Source organism: Lonchura striata, chromosome 3 (genome assembly GCF_046129695.1).
Source record: "Lonchura striata isolate bLonStr1 chromosome 3, bLonStr1.mat, whole genome shotgun sequence".
Taxonomy (NCBI): Eukaryota; Metazoa; Chordata; class Aves; order Passeriformes; family Estrildidae; genus Lonchura; species Lonchura striata.
Window position 1 is genome coordinate 14,102,138 of NC_134605.1, and position 13,079 is coordinate 14,115,216.

Genomic DNA, 13,079 nt, shown 5'->3' on the forward strand with positions numbered 1-13,079 from the left:
AGCCTGGATCTGTTTGCAGCTCACAGGCAGGTCGATAAATGCCTGGCAGTGAGCCATGTGCCTGTAAACATTGCTTCAGCACAGGGATTTTTTTTCATTGCTTGGATATAGCTTTATTACTATAACTATATATATTAATTATAGTAATTTAGATCTGGATAACCACATGCTGTCTGTGTAGACATGATTGTCAAAATGTTTTCAGTGCATGGTAATATATTATCTGTGTAATATATGTATAGTTATCTGGAAATGGGTGTACGGATCATGATGAAAATTTGTTATACATTTAAATCTTCAGATTTATTAACAAATGTGGTACGTAGTACATGCTAGTGATCTAGTTTGATGAAACAAAGACAAGTGAAAACAGTAGAATATGTAACATATTACTGATTTGTCTTTGTAACCATAAAGCTTATATTTTACTGACATACAGCTACCCATTCATCTGAATTGAATAACATTTATGGGTATTGGTTCGCAAACTGTTTTGCATCCTTGATTTTGATAGCTATGGAAGAGCTTTTAGCTTTATCTAAGATGAAAATATTTTCTCAGTTGTTTTCTTTGAAGGCAATTTTTGCCAGATTTTAATAGCCAGCAAAAAAATTGACAGAGCATATTATTTTTTTCCAAAGTTTCTAAGAATACAGTTCAGAGAATACAGTACATTCATTAGATGATCTGCTTTTTCACAGAGATATGATGGAATGTCAAAGAGAAATAACTTGCTAATGAGAGTCTCTCTAAGCTTAAAAGACCTACAAATCTAATTTTTTTAAAAAGTAAATAATAAGAAAATACTTTCATTTCTAAAAGCACATCCTCATTTGTTATCATCATCTTGGCATTACTGATTTTATTCACCTCTGTAATGCCCTCATCAGTCATCATGCTTGGCAGCTTTAAAGTCTCATAAAAAATCTGTTTCACACTCTGGTTTGTAATGTTATTTCCTAGAATTTTTCTAGTTGTTCTATGTCCTCTTTAGGGTTCTGGTGCCCCAAATTATGTGCACATCAAGATGCATATTTCCCATAATTTTAAAAAGCTATGTTTTCTATTTTCCTATCATCATGATTTCTAACATTCTGATTTTGATTTCTTTTTAGTATTGTCCAGATATTTTTAGAAAGCTGTTGATGCTGACATCATGAATACTCTTCTGCTTTGTGATAGTTTAGGAGCTATCATTATATCTATATATTACAGTGATTTTACCTCTTCAGAATTCATTTACATGCATTGCTTGATGCTGCTCCTGTCCTTTGCTATCAGTTTTAGCTTTGATTATGTTCAGAAATTTCTTATCAGGAAGTTTTAACCCCCTAATCACCGCTTTTGCTGCCCTTTTATATGTTGAACAGCAAAGATAATAAATTTTAATGAGGTTTTAATTCCTGAAAAACCTCTTTTACCCTGTAACAGCTGGACAGCAGAGGTCTTTGGTGGTGCAGTTTGGTAAAAGCTCTCTGAAATGCCAAACTGGATGCCAGATCAGCTGCATGTGAGCAGGTCACGGTCCCCTCAGAGGGTTCTTGCAGGTCTGTGAGACTGGCACTGACTGGTTTTTAGGACATGTAAGTAGGAAGGGACCCGGGAGGTCTCTAATCCCACCTCTTGGCATAAGGTTCCTGTGCTCATGGGCCTTTAGGCCAGGTGAGCTTTTTGTATCTCCACAGATGGAGACTGCACGACTTCTCTGGGCACCTGCTCCGGTGTTTGATCATGCTCGGAGTAAACAATCTTATCCTTGACTCTAACAATCTGCTGCCCCCCAGCCGGGCTGCTGCCAGACAGGAGCAGTGTGTTATCCTGTCACTGTTCCTCTGGGCTCAGTGTCCCCGTGCTCTGCTGCTGGGAGGCTGCAGGTGCCATCCAGGTGTCCCCTTGTCCTTCCCGTCTCAAGGCTGCCCAGACCCAGGGTGTCCTGTGCCCAGACACCCAATCCACCAGCTGGCCCTGCTGCTGTGTGCCTGTATCTCTCCTGTGGCGGGGAGCCAGAGCTCTGGGTGGTTTGCTGTGGGCTGAGGGGTGACCTCCCTCCCTCCCCGGCCCTGCCGCCGTGCCTGCGCTCACGAGACCCAGCACGCCATCGTCCTTCCTGCTGCAAGGACACACCACCGAGTCATGAGAACACACTAAACTTGTTCTCCCTTCCAAGGTCTTTGTTGGCTCCCTTGACATTTCCAAATTTAACCATGTGCCTCTATTAATAATGCAACCTTCTGCCACTCTGCAGACCTACTTACTGGAGAATGTTTCCACATTTGCCCTGGTTTTGTTCTCTTGAACCGAGAACATTTAAGCGTTCATTAAACACCAGCAGCATGTCTGCTCAACACTTTGGATGAATTCCACTTGGTCCTGGTAACTTGGTTCTACTGGTTAACCAGTTTGTTTTGAAATACTTCCTATGGATGCTTCAATATGACACAGCTCATACATTCCTCATAAAAGTATTTTGGAAGTGCGCTTCTTTAAGTGCTTCTGCAATGAACAGTGATACAAGGAATGCATTTGGCTTTTCTGCTGGGCCTTTATGTTTCTTGTGTATTTTCCTCACACCTTCATAATCTATTGCTACAGACACCAGCACACTTTCTGCTTTTGCTATGTTTGAAAAATGTACTAAAAAATATTAGATTCCTTCTTGTTATAAATGTATTTTTTTTCATAGTTTCCACTATTTCACTGATCTTACTAAGATTTTTATTGCTCATATAAAAGATCATATTTGATCTTAGGACTTGCTTTTAATTTGGGGAATTTTGATAACTTCCTACCCAAATTTTATTCCCCAGTTTTACACTTGAGAATGATGAACAATACAACTTTTGTGTTTTTCTCTGTAGTCTGCATAAAGATCATAAACTTTATTATACTTTTTATGGGAGCCCCTTATTGTGGATCAAAATTTGCTGCTGTTAAACATACTTTACTGTTTCAATAGATAGGTGTGCTTTGGAATACTCACCTTTGATGAGTATGGTGCTCTATCTCCAGCATGAAAATTGTGCTCTCCTTGCAGTATGTATTCCCAGTCAGCATATAAATACCACAACATGGTTCAAGATATTTTTTTTACAGTGAAGACACATAGATGGAAAATTTTCTTGCTAATTATTTCTTAGGTGATGCTTTGCTGTTCTCGAAGTAGCTATAAAATACTGTATAGCCTCTGTTTATTTTACTGAGGGAGTCAGTGGAGTAACATAATTCTACTCCACCACTTAAAATATTTCAGGTGTTTTGCAATGTTAAAAATATTCCAGGCACCAGGGTTGTGCTTTTTGTGTTTGTTTTTTTTTTTTTTTTTTTTCCCCTAAGCACGGTATGTTTTGTGATTAAGAAAAAATGACAAAATACTTAATGTACTTGGCATTAGGGTTCTGGAACATTTGAAAACCCATTGGCATTTCCAGAATTTTAGGTAGGTTCCTTAATTTATTAAAGTAAGTTGTGCTTTGTCTGCTGCACTGAAAACATCTTCTTGAACATCTGAAATACTTCCAGTCATTTCTGTGCATTCATGATCTTCATGATTTTTGCACAGATCTAGATTAGAATCAATAAAGGGATTGTAAATTCCTCTACATGGTGTCTTATCCTCTTCCTGTTACTGTTTACTCTGTCTCATGTGCTGGAATGAAGCAAACAGGAAGAGTTTGGTGAAACACAGGGAGAAGTTGCAATTATAACCTATTTATAACGTGTCCCTTCTGTAAAACTTGTAGGTAGGTATTTGTGGGAAGTTATTCCATTTGAGAGAAATCCTAATCTATATTATCACTATATGAATGCAATTTTGTCGAGAACAGAATATCTGTATTCTTGGGATACTGGAAGCTCTCTATGGGGGGTTTTATGTGCTCTTGGAAGACAGATAAGACAGATATATCATTCTCAATAATTAAAAAGAAAAAAAAGACATGGTCTATTTCCAGTTGTCTTGAAATTATTTACTGAAAGCTGGTGCCTTGCAAATTTTTGCCTTAAGTTGACTGACTTCATTGTCTAAGCATGAGCCTCTTTATATTAACACTTTGTGTTTTGGACATGTGGATGGAATCTCTGTTTGTGTGTTCACAGTAGCAGCAGGAAGTTTAAGGCAGTTGCTGTGCTGTTGGTTTTCATGTACTTAGCAGAAAGTTACAATCTTTCAGACCTTTGAGCTCTGTAATACTTGGTTATGACTGACCATTTTGTTGAAAAGTTTACAGTGAAGAGTTGTATGACGAAAATCAGTAGTTCCAGCTTTAAATCCTTAACTCTGTATTGTCCCATTTAGAGACAGAGAAGCTTGTAGAAAACAAAAAAAAAAAATTCAATGTAAATCACTTTTAATAGCCAAAACTGCATTTTTTTAGTATTCATATTTTAATCTGTGTTCCATTTGCCTGGCTGACTATCTCCAGAAATACTTTGTGAGCAAAAACTACAATCTAACTGATGTTAAAAGTTACATTAACTTAAAAAAACAAAACTCATAGCATCACTTGCATGAAAGAGGACATGTCCTGCCTTTAAATATTCATTATTAGAAGTATTGATGATAAAAAAGAGACTATAAAAGGTAGGCTAAAAGAAAAAAAGAAAGTGGTGTTAAAAATGCAAGTCAGAAACTGGTTGGTGTGTCCTAAATCTGTTTGTAATAGTAAAATATTCAAACTGAGATTTATTCTTTAAAATTCTCAGATGCAGATCGACATTGTGAACTTGCTGGGAATCCTCTGAAGATAAAAAGCACCAGAAAACCACTGTCATGTATCATTGGCTATTTAGGTGCGTATCTGCCTCCGGAGAATAACAAACCAAATGAACATTCAGTATGTACTGAACCTTCACCATCTGGTATGCACAGAGAGATTTATGCTCTTAGTAACATGAAAAAATTCTGAAGTTAATAAATTAATGATAATGCTGGTCCACTATGAGTTTCAAAACTGCATGGTTTAACTTGCAGGATATAGGCAGAAGTGTCAGAGTGAAACCTGATGTAATTTGGAATGTGAAAAATTGTCTGGCTCTCTAAATAAAATAATAACTGCTCAAAGGGGAGAGATTCTCAGTATGCTCAGGGCTGCTCTACTGTGCCCTTTGTATCCATTTTCAATGCTGTTTTTACTCAAAAGCAGAGGACCTCAGCCACACTAAGGCACATACCTTGTAATTTGATGACTTAAGTTTAAAAGGGGCAATGAAATGTGTACTGAGTTCACAACCAAGAGGACAATGAACCCATAAGTAAATGGGGAGAGGAAAAATTCTAGTAATAGTGATTCCTTGCAATGGGCCATCAGTGAATGTTAAATATTTACACAGTCACATAAGAATTGTGGTAACCAAGAGGCTGTTAATCCTCAAATGAATACAGAAATCCATGTGTTGATCAGAGAAGGAGTGAATAATTCTACTGTGTATTAATCCTGTTCTAGAGAAGTGAGCTCTACAGCCAAGTGTAGATCTTAGTTTAGATGTTTTGCTCATAATTTCAGTCACCAGGAGGTTTTTTTTGTACCAGATCAAAGTAAACAGTAAGTCACTTGCCTTACTGAAATACAAATCAGCTATTAATCTAGTTACAACTGTTCTTCCAAGACATCAGTTTTGTCAAAATACTAACTCCAAGAATGTGGGTAATGAGGAATTAATGCATTCTCACTGAATTTTGATTCCTCCTGCCCTGGAGTTTAAGAAAAAAGCCAGGGATAATTCCCTGAAGACATCCCAGCTCTGTGTGTTATGTGTGTTGAAAGGACTACTTTGGTTGACTTGGTGGGGTTGTGGTTGTGAGGGGGGAAGCTGAACAGGGGCTGGTTCATCCAGCTGACCTGTCTGCACCTAAAGAGGAAATTGTAATGTGGAAACTTAGAAGACACCACATGTTTTTACTGCCAAGTTATATAGCCTTTAAGGAGTTGTCTTGACCCCTCTGGGAATCTGAGTAAATAGATGAATAGTAAATGGAGCAAGTAGTGTCAGGCAGCATTTTGTGAACTTACATGAAGGTCTGGTAGAATATTAACAGTGCTAAAATATGCCAGGTGTCTGTAGAGTCTGCTTAGAATTTGACTGTATGGGAATTAATGGTGTCTCACTGCAGCTGAGGAAAACAATGTGTGTTATGGGGATATGAAGTGAACCCAGTGCAGTTGATTACATTCACCTGAATTTGCTTTATAAGGGATGGCTAAAAAATGGCTTTTTGTTTGCCATGTAGCTTTGTGAAATTACTTTAGTTTAGTTTGTGGTGTTTGTAGTTTATTTGGGATTTTTGCGGTTTCAGTAAAGCAAATAAATCTTGCATTATTTTTCTCATAAAAATTATTATTATATATCATGTCATAACTTATATAGGAGGCACTTGTTTTCTTTTTAAAATTCATGCTGTGCCATTCTCTCAGAAATTTGTTGGCATATGTTGTGTGCCAGGACACTACTGTTTTCAACCTTTTTGGTAAGGCAGGGAGGATTTCAGTGTCCTGCACATCCTGGGTCATCACTTCCCTTTACCCTTGTTCTGCATCATGGCAGTGGGTTCCACAGGTGAGGTAGGACAAGCATTAAAATTAGGCCTTGTCCTCTCAATAGCTGGGGCTAATCCCCTGCAATCTCATCAGCCATCACTGTGCTCCCTAAAACAAACTGCTCTGGTGAACCCCTGGCTAATTAAATGTCCTATATTGCCTCCTAGTTAAGAGGAAACCAGGCTAACACCTCAGCTGGGATACATGTTGAGGAGATGAGGTGACAGAAAGGCTGCCTAAGCCCCTCTGGAATCCAGAATGTTTATTGAGGTGATTGGTAGAAGACTTTAGCCTATCTTTGTTTATCTTGGGTTTTTTATTTTTTACCCTACTGACATCGTGGAATAGGGAGAAGTTTTTTATGTTGTTATTGTTATTTACTTGCTTGAGGCTGAAATCTGGTCCTATAAAATGGGTTACTAATATGTTTTTGACATGTTATTTCTTACTCCTATTTATTTTTATTTCAGAATGTGGCTGATTGGTTATTTGTTACTGGTCATGAGATAAATTGAATGCTATAGTCAGTTCTCTGAGTTAGAACAAGGGGCAGCTGGCTAGGAGATTTTCAGTGAAGTGCTATGCAATAGAACAAGGATAAGAGCAGCAGGAATTAAAAAATTTTAACTATTATTCCATAATACAATTATATGAATGGATAATAGGCAAAACTCCTGAAATACCTCGTTACTCTGCTTGGGTGTGGTGAGTCAGCTGGTTATAAAGTGCTGATCTAAAGCATGAAAATATTTGAAGCAAATCTATATGTAGAGTAGAAGTGAAGTAAGGTGTAAAGGTCTGCACAGGAAGGACTCAGTCCATTGGGAAGTGGTCCTGGCTGTTTAACTGAGTTCCTTTCTAGAACTTAAATGTAGAGATTGGTCTTGCTACCTTCCTCTACTGCAGAAAGAGAAAAGACAGCCTTTTGGTAAACTAATGGAAGATTAATGAACTGAATACAAGTCAAAGGAAGGAAATGTTTCCTTCCTCAATTGTTTGCTCACCCTGAAGATATAAAATTGCTTCTCCTATAGGTTGCTGATGAAAGGAGATGGAGTTCTCATATATTGGTGCAGCTGCTGGGATTATTGTGGTAGCTACTGGAGCTCTTTGGCAAACCAAATAATATTTTAGTGTTTTTAGCCCTTGGAATCTGCCATTTCCTTCAGAAAACTGGAAAAGATTGCTAAATGAGCATCTTAGAATGCAAATTCCAATTACCTTCAGCAAACGGCGCAAGCGTATCTATTTCAGTTTAGAGTTTTGCCTTAGCAGTCAGTGGTGTTCATAATATTAAGCATGCCTCTGTTCCCATTTTAGTAAAAAAGCAAAATATGAGATGCTTTTTCCCCATAGCAAGAAAAACAGGACATGCCATGAAATCTTTTCTGTATGAAAAGCAGATGAATTCTGCAGTGAATGGCTGGCTGTAAAGAGCTCTTATCTAATTAAGTGGTGGGAACTTTGGTGACATCAAATCTACAGCTCTGCCCTGAAGTGGCTGGTTATTTGTGCCTTCCCTCTCTGCTGTTCTAATACTTGCCTGGGTATTTCTCTGCCCTACTGTTTCTTACCTGGCCCTCTTGTAGCTTCTTGTGTGTTCCTGCTTGGAGAGTGTAATGGCAAGTCCCAACCAAAGCAGTAGTGAACAATTAAGTGTGAAAATTGTTGGTGTTGTTTCCTCCTGGCACGCTGTTCCATTACAGCCTGGCCAAAGCCATGAGGCCAAGAGTTCCAGGCAGGGCAGAAGCTTGGGTATCAGACCTTGGGCATTCCTGAAGGAGGAAAAACATGCTATTGCAGTGGGCTTTGATTTATGCAGTGGTTTCTCTTTCTCCTGAATGATAGCCATAGATGGCAGAGACTGGAGAGGCTCCTCCTTGGATATATGGCCTCACTGTAGATTGTGCATCTTCCCAACTTCTGTGCTCCATTTTATAAACAGAAAAGCAGAAAGAAGCACTTTTCAGGAGGTGTAAACTTGGGCTGCAAGTACTTAATTTTTGTATTCTGATCTCACTTGCCATGGGCAGCTGACTCTGCTGATCTGGCTCCCAGCCCTTCTGCTCTCACCTTCTCAGCCTCTTCTGCCTGGGGTCATCAGAGGGCTGCTGGAACTGGGCTGCAGATGCCTCAATAACCTGCACAGTGCTGGCAGCTGCTGCCCTGCAGCTGTGTCAGAGGGACGGGACCTGCCCTCGGACAGCTGCACACAAGTCTGTGTTCATCCAAGGCTGAACACGATGGTGGCATTTTGAACCCAAAGGTGTGATGGGAATTAGTTAATTGCTTCAGCAAATTCCTGCTGAGGGACCAGCAGACTCAGCCAAGGCTTCCTTTTGCCACTTTTATCTGGCAGATAACAGAAATTTCCATGCATCTGTGTCAGCTCCTGGTAGACACAGCAGGTGCCACCCTGAAATGTGCTGGTCAGATGTGCTGCACCGCCTCTTAAACCCCTTTATTCCTCTTTCTCCAAAATCATCTTGCTCTGTGAAACAGATACTCTGGGATGTTTGAAGCTCCCCAGTAAGGGAAAATACGGAAGTGTTCCCACTGCAGTTTTGGGGTAGTTTTAGCTGCAGAGCCCTACAGTGTCTGGACCCCTGACTCCTGCACCTTGTGACCTGTGTGTGGGAAGATCCCCTCAAGCTTGTTATTGTGACAGGAAATACTGAATAGCTTGAGGTACTGAGGTGGTTTCACTACAGTAAGTTGCTTTTATGTGCATGCCAAAACCTGTGGTTGTGTAGCTCCAATACAAATCTCAAAAGGGTGTAAGAATATAAACACACCCATTTCAGACTGTTTTGTATTTGTTAGCTCTTCACCCTCAAATCCTTACATATCTGCACTGTGGAATTGAACTTGGGTAACATAAAGTAAGAAAAAAGCAAGACATTAAGTCCTCTTATTTGGAGGACCTGTGTGTAGGACTTGTGTTGTTCAAGGTCTTGTAAACACACAAGTGCAGAAGGAACTTTCTTTTCACTGAAAATCAAAAGTAAACTTAATATGTGGAATAGATTGTTTTATTTATCTTAAAATCTAGTAGATATAATTTCTCTCTCTCTTTTGTCTCAAACAGAGATACATCCTGCCGTGAAACCCAGTGTAATCAGGTCAACACCAAGCCTTCAAAGTCCAAGTGCAAAACGACTGCTTGCACCCTCCAACCACTCTTCATTAAGTATTTTGGGGAAAAGAAACTACAGCCATCATAACGGGCTTGATGGTATGTGAAGGAATATAAATTAAATATTCTTTAACTCTCTGAATTGAAAAACTTTCTGTGATCCTGAGGTAACATTAAATGAGAGGGCACAGACTTAGAAAAATGTAAGAAATGGATGGCATGTTTATAGCATCAGTGCAATGAATAATGGTGCCTATTCATTGGATAAAGATATATTAATATCACCTCTTACAAAAACTCCATTTACCTACCACTTTTCCTACTGATCTTAATTTACCAAAAAAGGACAAGAAAAGAATAAAACAAATTTGGTGAAGGCAGAGATGCAACATGTTTTATTTTGGCCTTTTGCATTGCACCTTAGAAAACCACTGTCCTTGCAGAGGAGGAAGCAAAAGGTGTGAGACAGAGGTGTAGGAGAGGCTTTTTCTGTACACTGTGCAGTGCCAGAGGTGACTTTTAGGCCTGGTGTATTCAGCCACTTCATTACACCTTGGTGCAAGCTGAGAGTAGAAATGAATCTGCATGAAAAAACCCAAACAAAAAAAAAAGAATGGAAATTTTTGGGTAAGGCTAACTTTTCTCAAATAATCTTTATCTTCACCCTGAAAAGTGACTGTACATGATTGATGATATTTTTTCACTTTACCAAACAGAAAGATTTTTTCAACTCTAACTGCAAACAGTTTTACCTTGTCCAAATAAGAGAATCCAGCAGAATATAATGTTTACACTAAAAGAAAATGCATGCATTCATTCCTGATATCTCAGTGAGATGTAACTTCTGTAAGCCATTAGGTTATTTGTTCTGTAATTGAACAAGGTTATTGAGGGTAGAAATCTGTCAGACATTGGGCTCTCAAATAGACTGTTCAGGAGATGACATTCACAAAAGAGGTGACTGTACTTTCATGCTTCGCAGAATAGGTTGAGGCAGAAAGGAGAGGAATTGCCTTTAAAGAAGCTCATAGAAATAGTATTCCAAATAAAGGGAGAAAAACTTGATTCATTACCCATCATCTTCCCCATAATCGTGTTTTTCTGTCACTGCAAACACGACTTGTATACTGCAGTGATAAAAGCTACTGTAGCTACTGTACATTTAATAACACCTAGATAGGAATCATGACATCCTTTGACAAGAAATTGTTACTGAGATACACAGAAGAGAGGATTGCTTGCTCTTCTGCTCAGCATGCAGCTATTACACCACAGACAAACAACGTTCATGGCAACACAGGCTCTTCAGGGGACCAAGGTGACACCATGGGAGAAAATATTGCAGCTAGAAGAAAATATGATATCTGCATTAGTAGGCAGAGCCATAAATGCTGACTTTCCCCTGCAACGTTTGAAGGTGGAATTCTGCATGGATGGTTTAGTAGTTGCTGCATGAGAATGTGAACAAAGGCCTCCCCCTCCACCAATGCTGGTCCTTAGACTGGACTCTCCATGGAAGCTCTGAGTGATAATTAGTTTCCCTTGGATGTAAAGATGATCATTGAATGCTTTCAGTTGGAAAATACCTCAAAGATCAAGTCCAGCCTTTAACTCAGCACTGCTAAGCCCTAAACCCAACATGCCCCAAGTGTTAAATCCCTCCAGGGATGGTGGTGACTCAACCACTTCCCTGGGCAGCCTGTTCCAATGCTTTCAGTGGTTTTCCCTAATATCCAACCTAAACCTTCCCTGGAATCACTTGAATCTGCTTCCTCTTGTTCTATCACTTCTCATCTGCGAGAAGAGACTGACCCCCATCTTGCTGCAACCTGCACATTTCTCCAGCAGAGAAGGCTGTAGCAGTAAGCTCAAGGTAATTATTATGATTAAGCCCCTCCTTATGTCTCTGTAAGGAGGCATGCTTGGAAACCTGTAAAATTTTCCTTTTACTTAGTACGGATGTTCTCCTCAAAGTAAAACGTGTGTAAAAGCAGTCATTAGTTACACCAATTAGTGTGTATCAAACAGTCAGCTATGTTAAGGCAATTTGCACAAAATAACATCTAATTTGAAAAAGTAATATTGAGAACTGCAAGTCATTGCTTTAGGAGATATCTCTGCTTCTCTGTTTCCTGTGAAAACAGCATACTGGAAAGCATATATCCTAAATAAGTGAAATCTGTACTTTTTAGTGCAAAAATGACTATCTTAGTGTTAAAAATGGCTACTTTGGTTATTATTCTTGACACTCTAATTAAAATGTGGAGAAGTGTAAATAAAATGCAATAAAAAAATAACAAACCAGTAGTAATGATAATCAACAGCACAGGTTACATTTCTTCTGACTTAAAACTGCCTTCAGTGTTCACCATTTACCACCTCCTCCTCAGGTTATTGGTAAAGGTAATTTTTTTTGTGTTTTATCTAGTTTCTCTTCAATACCAGATCAGCTTGGGCGGTGGTGGTTTCCATGTCATTTCCCTGACCACAGTGTACTATTTGTGCAGTGAAAGATTTTGCCAGCCCCCAGAGTTTTTGTGTTACTATAAATACACTAAAAAGCTTTTTTGATTCCAAAATACTATAGATTGCAGGTTTGATTGTGTTGTATCAATTAAGAATATCCAGAAGATTTGATATGGAGATGATGACAGACTCTGCCTTTCAGTGCATGCTTTGGTGAAATGAGCAAACAAAAAGGAGCATGGGGAATTTATATTAAATCTCATTTGCCATTTTCATAATCTTAATATTATTGATATGTAAATATCTGCATTTTCAAGTTTACTTTTTTTTCCAATAGTATTAGATATTTGTTGTGAGAAAGCCACATAAATAAATTTACTTAAGATACACAATATTTCACAGCATTTAAATAAATGTTGCTTAGGCTTGTGCAAATATATATTTAGATTAGCATAATTTAAGTCAATCTTACTGCCCTAGATGAGTGCCTTATTTTGGCAGAATTTCTTTTTAAGCAAATTAATAATTACTTGCTTTGAATATAGCAGTACATTATGGAAATGCCACATGTTTATGCCTCTTTGGGGAAGTGGGGGAAGATTATGAGAAACATCATTAATATTTAGTTAAATGCTTTTAAGAGTAATAGACAAGAATATGATGAGCTTTTCTTATACAAGTCTTACATTGTCTTGAGTTCTGCTTTTAGCCAATGCAGCACAAGATTCCCTTTGTTTTCCATGGATGCACCTCCAGAAAAGTTTTGGTGCAATTGATAAATGAGGTCTCTCATTTATATTTGGGAATGTTGTCCCCTTTTATCTTGTTATTGTCAGTCATGGCCAGGAGTGAAATTGCTTTGCTTAAGCACTGTGTATTGTAGCTAGAGAGAGAATCTTGTTGGTTTTTGTGTCCCATATTAAGAGGAAGAGTTTTGCTGGATG

The 13,079-nt window shown here is 38.5% G+C and overlaps 1 protein-coding gene across 4 annotated transcripts in view; it reads left to right on the forward strand.

Moving 5' to 3' along the window:
- Positions 1-13,079, forward strand: part of MTA3 (metastasis associated 1 family member 3) — a 136,447-nt gene that overhangs the window by 86,913 nt on the left and 36,455 nt on the right. For all 4 annotated transcript variants that reach the window (XM_031504262.2, XM_021546389.3, XM_021546388.2 and 1 more), the window contains 2 exons: positions 4,702-4,788; positions 9,622-9,768. In XM_031504262.2, coding sequence (XP_031360122.1) covers positions 4,702-4,788; positions 9,622-9,768 — 234 coding nt within the window. The remainder of the gene's footprint in view (positions 1-4,701; positions 4,789-9,621; positions 9,769-13,079) is intronic.